General features: G+C 36.0%; 1 protein-coding gene across 4 annotated transcripts in view; it reads right to left on the bottom strand.

Moving 5' to 3' along the window:
• Nucleotides 1-3,583: 3,583 nt before the first annotated feature.
• Nucleotides 3,584-19,696, bottom strand: part of PCGF5 (polycomb group ring finger 5) — a 70,717-nt gene continuing 54,604 nt past the window's right edge. For 2 of the 4 annotated variants that reach the window (XM_063338176.1, XM_063338177.1), the window contains 4 exons: nucleotides 19,209-19,307; nucleotides 17,605-17,694; nucleotides 15,629-15,688; nucleotides 3,584-13,340 (listed from right to left, as the gene is read on the bottom strand). In XM_063338176.1, the coding sequence (XP_063194246.1) occupies nucleotides 13,293-13,340; nucleotides 15,629-15,688; nucleotides 17,605-17,694; nucleotides 19,209-19,307 (297 nt within the window). In that variant the 3' untranslated portion in view covers nucleotides 3,584-13,292. The remainder of the gene's footprint in view (nucleotides 13,341-15,628; nucleotides 15,689-17,604; nucleotides 17,695-19,208; nucleotides 19,308-19,696) is intronic. The other 2 variants (XM_063338178.1, XM_063338179.1) reach the window with 2 other exon arrangements.

Genomic DNA, 19,696 nt, shown 5'->3' on the forward strand with positions numbered 1-19,696 from the left:
GCTGTTACCATCTTGCAACATAATTCCTTGTGGTTTTCATAGCAAGTATAGAAAATTAAATTATAGTAGCCTTTGGTTGAAAACAAGAACAGTACAGATTTTATCCTTCATAGTATAACTTCTCTAAATAAGCTATAGCATTGCTTATTTATTTATTCTTATATTAACACAAATTTCCACTAGCCTGTCACAATGACCAAACATTTTAGATTTTACATGTCTGTGAGTAAATAAAAGTCATGTCAGATTAGATGGGTAATGCTCTGAACGCACACATTTACCCTCTCAAAGTAATAGCCAGAGCGCTCTTCAAAATAGCAACTATTGAAAAATTGAAAAACTGTTACATATTTCCTACCTGAAGCAGATTTGTAACGTTATTCCGTTTATTTATAAGGTACTCTGAAAGCACCTTTTCAGTCTAAGAAGAAAGATTCTGGCCATCAGCAGAACATGAAAAGAGCAGTAGCTTGACTGCTGCAAGTTACAGAACTATTTCCCAGTACAGATCCATGCCTTTTTTTTTTTTTTTTTTTCTGTTTTTCCAGGGATTATCATTACCAGAGAACAACAATCTGAGCTGAACGTTTGCAGAAAGAGAAAGGGTCTAGAAGAAGTCTGTGAAATGGCCATTTAACATCATAATGCAGTCAACACTGGAGAGGAACAAAGAATACATATAAAAATACAGGTGCTATTCTGGATGCTGGTTGCTTCCAAGGGGTACTCATTGAGAGTACACACCTTTCCCTTTCCGTTTTAATGGATTCAAATACATTCCAGAACTTAGAGAGAATGAACGCTGTCCGGATAGCCAATTCTGGATGCTGTACCATAGAAAAATCTCTGGACCTATTTAATATATGCAGTATAAAACCTAAGACATAGTCTATACCCAATGCTACATAATAGGTTTTACAATAAATAGTAGGAAATCCATTATTTTCAGCTACACTAGCACTTCTCAGATGTACACTAGAACGAGTGCCATTTTTTGCAACGATAAAATTCTTTTACATCAAGGCTGGTGACAGTCAAAATTGTTCACATGAACCAGATTCAAGTTACGGTGCTGAATTTTGTTAGTCCTGTGGAATTAGGCAAAATAAATAATGTGTTTCTTAACACGAGTCACACATTATGTCTCAGAAGAGATCTGCTGTTCAAAGCCATTTTTCTGCTGGGAGCTCTTAATGAGTAATAAGGTGGTTTATGAACTCAATATCACAAACTAGCAAAGCGCAGGAGCAGCAGCGAACTTCCTGAGCCCACTTTTTCAGATTTGCAGAAATCTTCAACGTTGGGTGCAGCGTAAGGACAAGTTGACCACAGAGAGCAGTCCTTTTACATCTGCATCACCATCAGTAGTTTAGAGGGAGGAGCATGGGAGTAAAACACTGGTTAGAAAGCAGTCAAGACAAGAGTCATACCATTTTGAGAAAAACATGGACAGAAAAATTAAAGGTAGAATACTGGTTAGTAACAAGCTCTGCCAATTCTACAGATGTACTAGAACATTACAATCTGTAGAGGCTACTGGGAACAGGACTGGAAGTCTGCAGGGGCACTGACACATACGTGGGCATCTTCAGCCACCAAAGGATGAAATGGAACCCAAGGAATTTAAAGTGTCTCCCAAACTGGTATTAAGTACAGCTTTTCTTAAGAATAGGTTCATTATTGTAATTATTTTCATATTTATAAATGCACTTACTGTAGTTATTTGCATACTGCAGGAAAGGACAGAACTTCACCAATAAATAGTTTAGAAAAGATGGACAGAGAGTTTTTGAATATAAGAATGTTTTTTCTTTCTGTGTTAGTTTAACGGGATAGATGCCAATGCTTTTATGAATTATGAATGCAGCAGTCTTCTTTCCAAATGAAGATGTTGGAAGTCTGCCACTGGAACGAGGTGCTCATATTACATACTGCCAGCAAATTTCTGTTTCTTTAATGAAAACTAGATTACTAAATCACTTTTCTTTTGAAAAACATTACTCTTGCCTATAATGATGTCGCATAGCATATTCTCCTCTAGAATAAAAGAGAAAAAAATAATCGGGATAGAAAGCAATTTGAATTACAGTTCTAACAGGGAAATTCACATGCTGTGCCCCGATGTAAATAGCTGTTTGTGTGCCACCTACCTTCCTCCTTCAATAAAACATAATCCAGGCTTATGAGCGATCAGGCATGTTACTAGTCCTATGCACCTTTTTTTCCACAACGATTCTCTTTTTAGCTACCTGAAACAGAGCGATTATTTAAAATAATTTAATCACCAACATTTTAAATGGAAATCTTACTTGAGGAAACATTGCTCCCTACTTAGGAGCAGAATTTTGCACTTAAATACAATTCAATTTCCGATTCATGAAGAATGTAGTAGCATTATGTAGAAGCATTACGTAAAGTTTGGGGTTTTTTTCCACTGAACGACCCTAAGTCTCAAGAACAGTTTTAGAAGAAGGGAAAGTATTAGCTTATGACCTTTGACAAATCTGAAGGTCAAATATTCAACGTGGAAAAGGTCCAAAGAAAGCCAGTGAGGCTGCGCTGCTGCTGCTGCACAGGTTACAGAGCAGCCAATGGTGCCTCGACTGCTCTCTGCCTGTGTATCAGCAAACTGACAAATGACTAACAAATTTCACAAAAAATGCGTTTCATTTAATCATGTGTACATATTGCAATATGCTATACATACCTTCACATTTTGTGTTCACGAGCAATTGTTATCACCTTCTGCTAACATCTAGGAGGACTTTACAAGCAGATGCAAAATGCTATTTCTTGGGTCATTTTAGTTTAATCAGCAATCCTTTCTATCGTTTCCAAATTGGAACCAAATCTGATCTCATGGGGTACTATTGCAGTTTTCACAGTAGCATCTCAGATAAAAGGTATGAGTTTTCTCGAATAACAGCTCTCCCTCCACTGTTTTTGTTTGCAGTAACTCAGTATATAGTATGAAGACTGTTAGTTCACACCAAGGGCTCATTTCTAAGGATATCCTCTAGCTTCCAATTTGCATGCACATTTATTTTACGTTATCTTAGTGTTAAAAAAACCCAACAACATAATAAAAGGGTAATCAGAAGGTAAGAGCATCAAACAATAAATACTACTGAACCATATTAAATCAGAAAAACATCAGAAAGAGAGAACAAAAAGGAAAAAAATGAAGCTGACTCTGGTAACAAGCAGTGGAATTAGGTTTAAAAAAACCTGGCAGAAGCTCTATAGGATTGCTAAGCACTGAAATGTACTTTTTAAAAAAAAAAAGCCTCAAACACACAGTCACGCTGTGTAACCCACCTGGTTACATTTTACAAACGGGGTGACAAATCCAGTCAACTTTAGTGTTAGGCAGGAATTGCAGCCATGAAAATTAATGGTAACGCTATGACATTAACGAGAACAAAATTTTAGGCCCTGTACCTTCTGATTTTTCTGTAAGGCAAAATATTGCTGCATTCCATTTTCTGCTCTGCATTTCTGTAAGCTGATAGTATGCTTGCATGATTGAGATATAAAGCTCGTAAATGTTTTAATTCAAATATTATCACAAACTAGAGAGAAGTCAGATAAAACCAGAGATTTTTTTATTGCACAAAATAAATTATATAGAAACAATGCAACAAAACAACTCGTATCGTAGGCTGCACAACAGATGTTACAACATGAATATATTTATTGCTTTGAGAAAGGAGCAATTCAGTGCTAGTAAGCAGATTAGTTATACTTCTTGCTCATCTAGATTTTTCATAAAATTAATCCAACTGGGCTAGAGGCATCTTGCAGCATACGGGTCAGACCAAATTGCCATTTGTTATCAGCTGTTATAAAGGTGCTGTGAACATTCTTGACATTAGCATGAAGCGCTCAATTTAACATCACCGCTGCTGAGCCGTACAGGTAGTTACAGAACTAGAAATACCATTACATATCAGATAAGATTTATACACGAGGTTTTAAAAGGTCCATTACAGGGTTTGCATGAGCTGCTGTTCTAAAATAAATCCTGCTTAAAAAATCTAGATGCAGCTTTGAACAGGCACACTTAGCACTACCCCAAGAGGCAGGACCATGGGGTTTTGCCAAAACCCCCCTTAGTACCAACATTTCCCCTACCTAATTGTAAAACTGCCCACTAGTGCTAATTCGCTTACAAGTGTCTCATTTTTTCCAGGGCCACACTTGGCTTCTAAGGATTTTAGCAGAGATTAACCCCCCGCCCCCCCCCCCCCCCCCCCAATTCCTTTGGTAGAACTGGGTGAAATTTGCAGTGCTTTTTAAAATACTTGAAAACACAACCTATCTGGTTCGTTAAAAGATACAAGACTGCAATACTGATAATGTGCTCATAGCTCAAATGGATTTAAGTTTTTACAATGCTACTTTGTGGACCCTGAGATGCTAAACCCCAATGAATTCATACCGAAATTAGCTCTTAACGAAAATTAGAAAAATGGACAATATTCAAATAACAAAATACATCAAAACCTGATCACAGGCAGAACTTTCTGAAGCGTACGTATTAATGAGATAGTGCCATTACAAGTGTTCAGAGTCTGAGTGAAATTCTCCCCCAATTTGACAATTATGCGAGTGTTTACTCAGCTGAGTTTATAACACTGAATGCTAGCGTACACACTCAATGCTGCAAAACTGATTTACTTATGGGGAGGTTAATATAATAAGATTACATTTAAACAATATTAGCCACCCATGAAAGGAAACTCAGTGAGGGAAGTGGGAACTCTGCGTCACTTCTAGTTGTAGCTACAAGGATAATTAAAGAAAGTAGCTCTACTGAGGTCAAGCTGAAGAGCTTCACTCAGCATCAGGCCAATGGAGTAGACCCCTCTAGAACCCCACTGAAAAACAGATTTTGGAATGTACATGAATAACTACAAATAAACGTGGTCATTACGTGGACAAACGTCACTCTTTACTGTACTTTAATAAAATTCTTTGCTTTACTGTTTGTTTTGTTTTTTTCCCCCCTGAAACTGTGTTAATCCACTACGTTGACTCAAAACACGGTTAAGAGTGAGGTTTCAAATAGCTGCAACATATTACAAGAAACGAGTTATTCTGAATTTAAAAAATACTATCTGTACAAATGCTCAGAAACTTTAGTGATACGATCGTGTTCCATGCATGTACCCAGCAGTAGTTTCCTCTGTAGGAAAGTAAGTATTAAACTTGACTAACCTGGCATACTTTTTCATCTGGGAAACTAGTTTTTAAATACTGTACGCAAAATTTTGTCACCATTTCGTAAAAATGCGTATAGGTATAGTAAGATACAACTGAATAACCAAATATACCTGAAAACACCCATTAACACACAAACCTCACAAAAAAATATTGTATGTTTTGTAATCATTATGAAGTAGAAATGTTATAAGGCAGGATGAAGCTAATATCAAAGATGACAAACAGCACCACCAGTCTGTTTTGCAATCAGCCTTCTGATCAGACAACAAATATGTTATCATAGTCAAATACAATTGATTAAGGTAAGAAATGCATTTAGCCCAGCTGTACTAACTATACAGCTTCACACAGAATAAACATTCCATAAATCAACAGAAAATGCATTTAAGCACAAAAAATAAAAATATGTAAGTGATTCTCTAAGCAGCATTTTGTTTTTTGTTTTTTGTTTTTTCAAAACATTAACATAGATAGATATTGGACTGATTAAATATCTACAAGTGCTTTTCCTTTACAAAAATACATATATTCTTAATAGTAGGATAGACTGTCATTAACAATGACCTGTGTTTTTTTCACTTCAATTTGAATGATTTATAAGCTAAATTTTACAACCACAAAAAGGTTTATTTGTAATATGATGTTATCACTTTTGACAAAAAGCTTAAAACATTTTATATTTTAAAACAAATTAGCAACATAACATCACAATATGTTCTATGAGCTCCTAAGTACTGTGAGGGCTGTTATGTTAAAAACTGGTAACTACTGATCAAACGCAAGGAAGCATTAGAACATTATTACTGCTCACCATAGGCTCCTTTCTTATCTTAACTTGGATCACAGCTTATATAAGGACACTTAGGCCCCCATCCCGAAAAAAAAAAATCCATTGAGAATAACTCTATATCATCTATTCAGTAATTGGATGTACTCAACATCCACCAAGTCAGGCTTTGCATTAATTTTAAAAAGCACAACCTTTTTTCCTTTCAATAGTTAAGTCTGCAATAAGGGAAAAAATGATGCATTGCTTCATGTTTATTCTAGGAAGCTTGTATTTGGGAAAAAAAATACCACCGGTAACTTTTTAGAATTAAGTATTTCAGTCAGCTAAATAATTAAATTGTCTTATTACTTTCCAGTTCAGATAATCACTATCCTGGGAAAGGAAATCAAGGTATTTGGATTTCTTTATTTCTATTTTGTACTGCACAAGTAAAATAATCAACTTCTTGCTAATCAATGGTCTCGTGTCAAGGACAGCAATGCCATTTGCTAAAAAAATATCTATAAAAATCTGTAAAACACACTTAATATCTTCTCATTATCCTCCAAGTCTGTCCTTTCCACCCTCCAAAATATCACTGAACTACAACAAGAAAACCCCAAAGTAGCTTGGTGAATATTTTGTGCTTTGGAAGGTTTACAGGATTTACAGCACACTGAAGTTTGTTATTAGTTCACAGGCCAGGTATAGCAGACACATCAGTAATACAAGCCTTTGTGCTTCTCTTCGTCAACATGAGCTATGACTCCAAGAGCTACTCTACGTCCGTTAACTCAACCTTTATGCTACTCCTGTTGGTTTTCAACTTTTCTATTTGTTTTGGAAACTGCTAAGTGTGCCTAACCCTTTAGCTTGGTGACACAGACAGCTACCACCAGTTAAGTTCTGCTTGACTGATTCCAGGTGTAACTCTTGACCACTGCACTCCAGAAAAGCATCAATGCCTTATTCCAAGTCAGATTCTGGGTGGCTTTACCTTTGGTACTAAATAGGTCCCTTAAAACTATTAGGCAATCAAGATTATCCGTAAAAATATTTTATTTTTTTTAAAAAAACCGCAACTTTTTAAAAGAACGAGCTAAATATTTGACAACAAAGGTAATTTTAAACCAATTAGCATGTGATATTTTTCAGGAAAATGGCAGCATGTTTCATTTTACCGCATCAAAATTCGTGAGACAACAGCAACAATGTCTACTATACTCAATATAATACAAAACAGACTTTTGGGAGTGGAATACCATCACAAAATACGTGCCTCATACTTTGATAATAAACATCTTTATTACAACTTCATTTGTAATACAAACCTCAGTATGTTAACTAGCAGCACAAACGTTTTACTGTTGCAGCAATTTTGTATACTGTACAGCAACCTACTCTTAACTCTTACTTTGTTTTCCACTCACCGTCACGAGGAAAAAGGAAAATGGACAGTAACTACTCCTGTCAACTGTCACATTATTAACCTTCTTAGAAGCATTTGCTAAAAATACACGTAAAAGTTACTTCAAAGAAAAGTACACCTAATGGTTCAGATAAACATGCAAAGTCAAACTAATGCCTCTCTTTGGTTGAAATTCATGTCATTACAAAACCTTCCACTTCTAGAAATCTTTGATTCCACAATGTCTCCTCCATCATAAGCCTACAGAATCGTGTCTCTTTCTGCAAGTACAAAAAGTAGCCAGGACATTCCCAGCCATCTATAGACCTCCTCCAATTCACTGCCACGCTCCAGAACTGCACAGATCTAAACTGCTTACTAGAGAATGAAACAAGATCCTTACTCAACTGCAGTAGCATGTTACCTGAATTCACATTACTTATAGCACATACCTTGGATGGAAGAATCTGTCAGGAATTCATTAATTAATCCATTTCCTATTCTGGAATCTGATGTTTAATCTGACCTACAGACAGTATAGACAGCAGTTTAAAAAAAAAATATTCAACAGGTAGATCTGCTTATGAAGAAAAACATATTACCATTATAAGATCATCTTTTAGAGGACATTCCTACAGAAAGATGGTTCATCTGAGGTCTGAAGGCCAGAGACCACCCATATGGGGTAAAACTAGTGGTAAATGAGCAGTTGGAAGCTTTTCACCTTCCCTTTAGAGTCAAGCCCCTTGTGTCTCGGAATTCATCCTGGAACATGCTCCAGTAGACTGCAATCCCTCCTCAAACAAGTATCTTTAGCTGAACACCTTGTGGAAGCATCACCTTGTTCAAAGTGGCTATGAAGGATTCAAACACAGAACTGTGAAATCTTTGCTGAAATCCACGAGAGTTGCCTGATGAACCAAACCCACGAGCCGATTCCTCATGTGCATTTTCTCCTTTGTAACTCCTCAATGCTTCTACTTACTGGGCATGAAATGGGGTGGGGTATGGGAACGGGCAAAGGATGCGTAAGAACCTAGAATCAATTACAGGACAGAGGGTGCCCAAACAGACATTTAAACTGAGATAAATAATAAAATAACATTGCAGGAAGTACAATGAGGGGAATATCCTGCAAGACACATACATTTTTGATGGAATCAAGCAGGTGCCTTTAACCTGTCTAAGTTAAGTGAAGAAACTGGACCAAGCTCTTGATTTAAGCATCCCTGTGTTTATATATTTGCTGTGGATAGGCATATAAGTCTTAACTGCCTTTGGTCTTTTCCAGGATAAAAATGAGTTTGATCAGTCCGTGTAACTGACCAGTATTTTATGTAGCCTCTCTATAAACAGGGCTCAATCTGTTTATTTTGAGACTTAAGACTGGCTTTGAACAACTATCTGTTCTCTAGTATTTCCACCAGACACAGTACCTGGCTGAGCTGTATGCTATTCCTTTTGCTGCAAGTCCTCCCAAGAATATTTTTTCTGGGGAACGAATGCCTCTTGGGGTCTTCAGTGACATGAAAATGTAAAAAAAACCATAAACGGAACAATACAACTCAGTGATTGTTCAATTAAAGGACTAAACCCTGGCCTATTCTGTTATGTTAGAAACAGCAGAGAAGGAAAAATTTCTTAATTCTCTCACAAGGTCACGTTTAACAATTATACATGGGGGAGATGAGATGGAACTCTAGACCATCTCTTTGCCTGCAGTGGAGAACAAAAGCCTAGCTTATATCTAAAGGGAATGTGATCAATCTCTTTTCTCCTACAGATACACTGGAACTGTTTTCGATAACTGCAGAAGAGAAAAAGTAAAGTCAAATTGTTGGAGCCTGAGGAGAAAAAAGATCCAGAATTCAAGGGCTCCTCATGCAGAAAATGAAATTTCAATATAAAAGTAATTCTTTTCATAAAATTTCTACAGATAGGTTTTTTTCAATTTTAAATTATCTAACAGAACACATTTCTTTTTCTGCTTGTTTCCCATGAAAGAAAGCTTCCTAATGTAGCATGTTTATGGAATATTCTTGCTGAAAATATTAAGACCATAGATAAAATACTGAAGCAAATAGCAAATACCCTGCCAAATGCAAATAATGGGCTTAGAAGGTATTCTGTATTAATAATCAGGCACTTTGCTTTATATAACATTTTCAGTAAAGTCAAAATAATACTTTTTAGAAATTTTTTTTTGCATAATAACTGCAAGGTAGCTGAGTATGCACAATATACTTATAGCGCTGCATACTCCTAGGACCCAAATCCTAGAAGCTTTCATAGGAACGGTACCTACTATAGCGATGAGTCACTTAGATTACTATAGTAATCTCATTTGGTATTTCATCCAAATAAAATCTGTTCATAGGAGTAGGCCCTTAGCTATGAGCAGTGTAGTAATGCATGATGGAAGATACGTTTCTTGGTTAATCATCTAATTCCATATTGTTTGAGATATTATAGGATCTTGCTTGTAAAATCTAGCTTACAGTTTGTTACTAGACAAATGCAGCATACAGCTATATTGCTTGTGACTTCCATTAATGAGTTGCCCCAGAGTCAAAAGTACATAAAAGTTTTCCACTTTAGGGGGGAAAAGAAAAAAGCACACCAAATGTGCTAAATAAGAGACCGCAAGGTTAGGTAGTAATGTGGAATTTTGTAGGTCTTATTCCTCTGCAGCTAGGTACTGCCAATATGGGAAAGCCATAGAAACACAATGGCAGCAACACTTATCTTATATCCCTATTCTTTACAAACATGCAGTGGTGACACTTCGCCACGGAAATGCTCAGAAATTGTGACTGTGTACAGTAGTCTGCTCTAGGATGGCATATGGTGCAGTTTTAATAGAATGCTTATGCACTCGTTTCACTTTACCCCATCTTTGGCACAAAGGAATCTGTACACGCATTCTCATATTCCCCTGCTGTTCAGAAATTCTTAATTGGCACAAATGAATTAAACGTGCATATCTGTAGACACATGGCCCATACATACTACACGGAAGAGAAGTTTCCTGTAAAAAAGGCAATGCCTGTGTTATACAAGCTGCCCGGTTTAAGATATGCATTTCACTGGCACTTCACTGCTACAAAAACTATTAAACTGTAACAGCACGCAGGCACCGTGCCATCAAATCAGAAATGCTTAAAGTGTAGGTGGCTAGATCATATGCATTTAATGCCATGATTCTCAGCTGGGAACATTACATCATATCTGTCAGTATTTTCCATGCTTAAAATGAAGATTTGCCTTCTGTAACCTAGCTTTAAGTTGCATCAAGAAAACACCATGAATTAAATCAACGTCCAATTCTGATCAAGAGAAATTCACGGTTCTCTGAATTGTGAGTACAGAAAGTCATTAAACAGTCAAATCTTCTATTAGTTGTCATTCAGAAGCAGTCCTACTTCAGGGGTCCTGTTAGGTGGATGCAAACTTCTGTGCAAGATACCTGAAAATGATTTAAAAATACTGTGTTCTTCTCTTTTTAAAACAAGTCTGTTCAAATTTGGCAAAAGAGCAAGCACAATTGTTGAGAAAAAAATTGTCCCCTGAACGAAGCAGAAATTACACTTCAGAGTACTACCATTAGTTTTGTGAGAAACTGAAATAGGCGTTTTATCTCAAGTGAATCTACAGTGAAAATTCTGTTATAAAAACACGTGTAATATATAAAAACTGTAAGGTGTCATTTGCATGTGCATGTAAATATTTACAAATAATACCTATTTCTACCATACAAAACAACTGTATATACTAAAGAGAAGAATGATTTGCAATTAGAATGCATGCTCTGCTCTTCCAGGCTGCTCCACAAGGAGGACTTCTATATACACAAAGAATCTATTTCTCCCTAGAGCCTCTGCAGAGGAGAAGAGCCCTCCCTCCATGGAGTACCTTCTTGTTTCTATCAAGTAGCACATCCTAGACTGGGTGAGCAAAAAGACGACCGCTTCCTGCGGCCAGCATGGGCACCTCTTCCCATCTGCAGTGTGGGCAAAGCAGTGCCTGTACCAGTCAGAACACTGCGCCCACAGAAAGGAGCAGTGGCTTCCCAAACGCTTTGCTTCCCCAGGTTCACTGGCATCTGCACAATATGTGCAACCTTGACCTGCAATGGCAGGTTTCCTAAGCAGACTGCTGCCGACAGCATCTTTATTTGTGCACGTCATATGGGCTTTGGAGTGCAATGGCAGAAGTTAACCCGACTATATATGGATTCCTCAAGTCATCAATGTTAGACCTCCTACTAACATTAAAGGGGCCAGATTTAATCCACAACATGCCTTTTTTTTTTTTTTCCCTCTACAGAAACATACTAATGTACATGAACCAAAATTTACAAAGGAGTTACAGCCTTGCATCTATCTTTTATACTCGATCCCAAGACAGAATTTTTCACTTTGTCTTATCTAAGTATCATTAGTTCACTCCATAGTAGCTTCTGAAAAGTTGATTTGGTTCCTTTTTGCTGTATGCAAAAGGCGTAAGAAAGTAAACAGTTATCTACAGTACTAGCAGGCGTGTATTAAGTATAAATTACATAAAGGTACTGAACTGAAAGTTTCTCCACAGAATTTGAAGTGAAAAAACTCAACTGACTTTTAAGCAGAGCAAAGACAACGGAAGACTACAGAAAACATACGCATTAATGTGCTCCCTGCAACATTACCAGAAACCTCAATAAACATTCTATACTAGAACCATCATGCTTGCAATACCTAAGGCAACAATCACTTTTTATCCAGCACTACCAGGTCTTAGGAAAAACAAGACCCGAACAATTATTTTGGTCAGACTGCTTATCTTCAGTATTGCATTACCTCTGATTTTACAGAAATATGAATGAAAATTTCTATAATGAATGCTAAACTCCGGATAGTCACAAGAGATATATAATGTAATTAAAGCTATATATTATTTTCGTTTTAGCATATTACATACCTCCAACCAATCTTAAAAGGAAATGCTTACTATGAAAGGCAATAATTATGTAAAATTTTGCCTTGGTTGGAATCTTACAGCAACATTTATTTGTTCCATACACATTATTTTTAACTTCCTTTTTATGGAGGCTTTATTAGAAGAAATGTAATCTGACCAGAAGCCATTTTCCAAAAATAGCTAGTATCCCAAACTCCAATCTTTAGGGAAACCATAGAAAAGTGCAATCACAAAGGCTGCAATGCTTTTAAGCAATATTAGCAGAATCTATTTAGAAGATTTAAAATTACTGTTTTGAATTACCATGTTCTACATCTCTTGTTAACAGTAATTAATCTTCACTCACTGCAAAAGGACTGTTGCACACTCATGAGTGAGCTATACCTGGACCCATGAGAAGCTTATCAAGAAAAAGGTAGTGGCCCAATCACCACTCTTCTAAATATATTTTCTATACAAAATATTTTCAAGATATAATCCTTAGTTATTTTTACAGTACTCTATGATTTAAACAACGATATTCAGTAAAATAGTAAGTGTGTGAAACTGCAACACCACATGGAATGAGCACTCTGCCATTTTGCTAGTGTAATCAATATTAGGACCAGAAAAATTTTCTAACACGCAAGCAAAAATATTCCATAGTTTTTGTATCTTGACTGTACACTTCATGATTTTGGCTATGATTTGCAGCACACTCGTAAGATACACAAATATCTTATGCACATTTCAGTAGCAGAATGGCACTTGGCTTGCTCTAATAGAAACAACAGAGATGCAACTGACAATTTTAAGAAAGACAATGTCCTTATTTGCATGCTGAAAATCTGGTTGTGTCCCCCTAATCCAGGCACATCCATTCATTGTGCAATCTGTCGATGGGTAAACAAATAGTGCAGGATTCATCTCAGTGGGATCTGGCCCTTTGGTCTAACCGAAGTCAATTCTAGGTCGATACTGAAGTACCATAGGGTAAGACTGAAAACAAAAACAAGAGAAAAACAACAACAAAAACAGACAAGAAAACATGAAGACATAATTCATAAAAAAATACAAAGAAAATGCAATTAAAGATTGCTTTAGACAGCGCTTATCCCTAAGAAACATGTATATGGCAATCAATTTTACTCATACATAACAACTCTATACATTTCAACAGTTAAATCCATACCTGTACTTCAAATCTGTATTTAATTTTTAAGTCAGTCAGTTGTAGCTATTTTTCATTAATATAAAATTCCTGTATCTGCTTTTATATATTTCGTGATTTATATGTTTTCCGACATATATACTTGGTGTGCTCAAACAACTCCACTTATTTCTGCGTTGTGGTGTTTGAGGAAAAGCAATCTTGAAATGTTACGATTTCTAAACCAAAGTCCGCTTACAGATGATGTTCTTTCTTTGACTTTTATGTATATGGAGGTTCCATAGCTATACTAGTAGTCAACAATAGTTAATGGGAGCCAGGCTACTCTGATATTAAAAAGAAAAAAAGATCAGGGCAAACTGCTGTCAGCTGATTTTCTGCGAGACGAGGGCTAACTTCCCCACAAATCCAAACTCCTCAACTGCAGATCTAGTGATACATTTTTATTAGTTCTTACTGAAAAAAAAATGGCTAATCAACAGCTTGGATCCCTGAATTGGACAAAACGGTTGGGGAACAGGAGGCAAGAGTGGGCGGGTTTCTAGAAAGTGTTGTGGAATAACTGGGCACTTGTTGATGGACATTCTGTTTTACTAGATGTTTTATTTTTTCAGTTTGTCAGCATTTCATTTAAGTTTGATGTTTTCCTCTTAACATCATTATGTTACTGGAAGTTTTCTATAGCATAAAACCCAGGAAAATCCTACTGTCTCAGCAACTGTATGGGCTTAACTACCTCTCTGCCACAGGGCAGAGGCATGTAGCTAATTTAAGTCTTTTTATTGCAAATTTGGAATAATGAGGAATTATTACAGAAGCTATCACTAAAACCAGAAATATTTTACTGCATCCTTCAAATGTGATACAGATGAACTTCAGTGACCAAAAAAGAAAGATATCACTGCAGGTTAATAAACTTTCCATGCCATGGCAGTGAAATGAACTAAATGTGATCATATTTGCTGGGGATTTATAAACTGGAGTTCAGAGAAATCAAAACATAAACCCAGAGGTATTCAATGGTATCAGGAGCATTTAAGAGAGAAGACAGGGAGCACGATGTGTAGCCTGCATTTGCAATTAACAAACATATATTTGTAGTATCATAAATTACTTGGTCTCCAATTTTTTTTTTGCATAGGTTATGACTACCATATTGTTTAAATGCTATTTCACATGTTTTTCACTTTCAATTATATAAATTGTCTCTAAAAGTACTCAACTCTAATGGGAAGTGCACACAGGCAGTCACCTCACAGAAATTGCCGTGTAAACCAGCGAAGCTTGGTGGTTTTGCAAACAAAATAACAAACCAACTGTATAACTAAAATGCACTATGCTGGCACAATTCTTATTAATGAAGTAGGCATGACTGCAGTAGGTCACTCCCATCCACAGTGGGGACTGACCTTCTATCGTTAACTTTATTTTTTTCCCCTCGAGCAAAAACATTATTTCAAACTTCCAAAGTAACTTTTAGAAATTAGTTCAAATCAAAATTCTCAATGAGGAAACTGAAATGCTGTTTCATATAGGTATGAACCAGTTTGATTGATGAAATTTACAAATCGACTTCATTTTGCAGGTTCTGAAGGTTTTGGCTTGTTATATTCCGGAGATAAGGCATTATTCCATTTCTAATTTTAAAAGCTGTGAAAGCAATACAGCATTAGAAAAATCTAACATTTTTACTCCGTTAAAAAGAACACGTGAATTGCCATAAAGAGATGAAACCAACGTAGTCTCTTTTGACTCACACTCTTCAGTTTTGATCCCTTGTCAGTGACTGCCCAATGCTACTAGTTAGAAGGATGAGATAGGAAGAGTTAAATAACCCTTCCAGACTGATGCAGGTATCAGCCTACAGAATGGCATCTCTCTAACAAAAAGATAAATGGCCTAATGTAAAGTAAAAGAAACCCCTACACCTTTTGAATGGATTCTATTTATTCATTCAATAAAGCTTTCTCTGAAGGAATGAAAATGCTCAGGCCTTACTCATAGAGTTGTAGCACTTTGTAGTGAGGAATTATAAAAACTCCACAACTTGGGTTACAATTGAAGTGCTGACAGGACCTTAATGGCTGTAGTATGTACAGTCGTGAGTGCCTCTTACCTGATAAAAAGTGCCATCCTGTGAGCAGACTTGCGAAGATGAGCAGTTCTGACACCGAAACTGCGAAGGAGATGATTTTCTGATCAGATAAGAGGCATCCACAGCCGGACATACACATTTACCATTTAATGTTTTTTTAAATTTTCAAATGTAAAGTTTAAAATTGATCTACTTATTTAAAACAGGAAATATTTCTCTAAGGAATAAATGGGTATTTTCCCTTTACTACTCTACCTCTTGTAAGGTCCATAGGTGTAACAGTAGAAGCTCATGGTGAATAGTACCAAAGATGGAGATAATGGATTTACTTGATGTTCGTCCAAAAGAAGAGATTGTTAATTAACTACTATCACAGCTTCTGTTTTATAAAGAGACTCGTTACAGTTAGGGAAAACACGATCACAGAAGCACAGATGTTACTGGGTTTATCACCAGCACAATGTAATTTTTACAGGTTTTAGTTTGTCATCTCCGACTTCAGAGGAGCGATTTAAAACACACAAATGAACACATACCTGACTATACTATGTGTATGTAAACACAACTTATAAATTTAATCAAGAGTTGTCAACTCTTACATTCACTTAATGTTATAAATAATAGTTCTGAGATTTTTGAAAAATTTTAACTCTGACAAATAATGTCCCTTTTGTCAAGATGATGGTTACTGCTGCTTCTAAACCAATGCAACTGCCAAAAGTCCATTTGTAGACAGGGGCTGCAGGATTACGTGTCATGAAAGAATTCCATTATCACTAAAGTTGTTGCCTCAGCATTTCCTAACAGTACAGCCAATGCTAACAAAAATTTAAGTTGGTAAGCCAAACAAACAACAACTGGTTTCAAAGCAGTATTGAAAAAAAAACTACTTAAAGTTTACTTATTGGTCCAGTACTGGGGTTTCAGCAATCATCGCATTTCAGTGCAGTATTACTTTCAAAATTAACAAATACTTGCCTATATACATTAACTACCCTAATTCCTATCAAAATTTAGCTTTCTTTTTTCTCCCCTCTCTCTCTCTTCAGATTAAGGTAAAACTTCAATAACTTGTGAATTTTTAGCTCCACAGTGTGCTTAATCCTCTGTCTTCTCTGTCTGCGCCCCAGTGTTTTTTATTCTGAGCACTAGGAAGCTTAAAAAAAAAAGTACAGAGAGTTTGGAATTTTTTACAGATCCGTAAATTAACACATGTTAAGTGCTTAACCTTAGCTGCACTCCAATATAGCCTCCACTGGTAGTGATAGACAACAAACCTGTATATATCGCAAACCAATACAGAGCGAAGAACAATCAACAGCCACACATAAGCAAAAAGAAAGAGAAGAAATAGAAATACAACTTCTAACAACAACAACAAAAAATTAAATACAGAAGGCAATTAAGGGCTACTAAATCAAACTGACTATCAGACCTGAAATAAATGTTTTTTAATAAGTTAAATATTGCAATTCTAAAATACACACATGCCTCAAGGAAAACCCATTTAGCTGTGTTATCTGGATGTGTGTTATACAGCACACCTAAAAAACATGGGTGTAGTAAACCCAGAAACAATAAACCAATTACATTTCTACGATAATTTTTCAATGTCACTTTCAGTTTAGTGACCGAATACAACCGATTCTTAATAAAGAACTGCTGGATGCAGATTCACCAACTATTGCAACTCAAAAGGTCACTAAAAAGCAAATTTGCAGAAAAAGAACAAGCACTTGGTTTTCAGATACTTGACTTAAAACTCAGAGCGGAACTTGCATATGAACTTTGTATACCTGCTATTTTTAAGTTTCAGAATCTACACAATATACGTGCTGCAGGGTTTCAATCATAGAGTTTAACATGAGAAATCCAGAAAACATGCAAAATGCATTTTTAAATATAGGGATATTTGAAGGGCCAAGTTGTGAAAGCATATATACTCTCTATATTAAATATACCAGAACATCATTTATTAATAATGTAACAGCATTTACGTTTTCGCCTCTTAGTCTCCATCTCGTCATATAGATGAACTCCATAGTATGATCCTTCCCCATGATTTCTCCGTTGCATAGTACATCCAGCTTAAAATACAACAGAGCAAACAGTAAGACAAAAGGATTCCAAATTTTAATGTCTAAATGAACTCCTAAATGAACGTCTGAGAGTTAATCCCACAACTCCTATCATTATACAGTAATTTTATCAGACGTATATCAAATGTGGATAAACACAACATACTGACAAAGTGTGATTTTGTACAGTAGTATTTCACTTCGGTTTTTCACTTTTGTGTTTTCAATTAAGGCGTGGACAGAAGAAAAGCTACTAAACTAAGCAGGAAATCACTGGAAGACAAACTCTCCCTGTATTTATCAAGACCCATGCTACCTGTTTGAAGACAAAGCCTTGTGCTGCATTTTGAAGGCCTTCTTGCTACATCAATGCTCTTTTAAACTCAAAGATACAAACTGGAAGTACTGTAATCTGCAGTTTTCAAAAATAAATGATAAAGTAATTTAAAAAAATACTTAAAAATAACTATAAGTGACAAGAAGAATGTATTTCTGAGTATAAAAACATCATTCTTCATTAATTGAAGGACTAATGACAAAAGAAAAGAAAAAAGCGATGATCTCACTGCTAAAGATGACTGGTTTAAACTGTATTGTGGCATCTTACTTTTACCCTCCACTGAAAATGTTTGACAGTTCTTTCACTACTCTAGCCATAATGCTTTTCTTTTTTTAAGAAGAAAAAAAATGCCAAAATTTTGAAGCAAGGAGATACTATGTAACACAAGCCATTCAGGTGCCAGAAACAGATTAAATTAACATAATTAACAAAACCAAATGACATCAAAATGGCTGGTCAGCACATCATGATACTGTAACAAACACCTGCGTATAGTGCTCTGCTATAACCTATGCACCTACCCTAACTCAGCCCAAGGCTGGGATGCTGCCGTTTGTGCTAAGGGCAGCTGCAGTTCATGGAGTCATCGAGTCCTGTAAGAGAACTGGCTGAGGGAATAGAGAGTGCCGAGGTCAAAATTCCCGTATCCATGGGAAGAAGAAAAGCAGAGGCAGGAGTCTCATGCTTCCCAGCTCCACCCTGCATTTTTAAAGATTCAAATAGTATCGCTCCTCACTTCTTCATAATTCCTGGATAGTTTCTTACATCTAAAGAGAATGAAACTGCATAGTAGTTTGGTGTATGTCTAGTTGAACTCTCCTTTTCCAGTTTTCCTTTTCCACACTAGCCCGAAACTGTATTAAGTGACTTTTTTTTATTAGCCACATGGAAAGAGAAAGTATATTTTTTTTTTTTACATAAAAATATCATGAAAATGTCGTTCACAGGTGAGCAACAAACTGAAGTTACTGTATGAATTCCTTGATTAGCAACTTCAGTCACTGTGATAAAATGATCACTTCTCATTTAAGGGCAGAAAACACAACTTGGAATATTGAACACTACTTAGTGATTGGGCTAAAAAAAAAAAAAATATTCCTCAAGTTCAAACATGATTAAACTTCATAAAAACCTAATACTGTGGAGGGAAATAAAAATACAAGCATCATTTTTTCAAATGTACCTCATAAGAACTTGGAAGTTTTAATTTCAAGCTGAGAAACTTTTTGATAGTTCCCACGGTCACTCGAGTAGAACAGCGGATAAATTTCTTCATTAAACCCTAAAGCAACAAAACAGAAAAACCACGTTAGAAATTCTGGAACACGTAAGCAATTTTTAGTACAAGAACAGCTGTAACTGATTTTTTTTTTTTTTCAACCAGTAACCGATTTTACTGCACTCTCTTCATTCATAGTGGCACCACAGGTTCATTTTTGTTTACCTTTTTTGCAAAATTTACAAGATGACATACAAGTTCATTTGACCCATCTCTGGTTCTAAAGAAATTTCCAAAAGATACAGGAAGCAGGAAAGAAAACAAACAAACACCAAAAGCCCCAGACGAACTTAAATAATCTAAGTGTCTGTTGTTAGCAACACTGGGGGTCAAACAGATTTTACTTTTCTTAGAACTTCTTCAGTCCTTCATAGAAAAAGGAAGTTAAAACA

Source organism: Chroicocephalus ridibundus, chromosome 6 (assembly GCF_963924245.1).
Source record: "Chroicocephalus ridibundus chromosome 6, bChrRid1.1, whole genome shotgun sequence".
Lineage (NCBI taxonomy): Eukaryota > Metazoa > Chordata > Aves > Charadriiformes > Laridae > Chroicocephalus > Chroicocephalus ridibundus.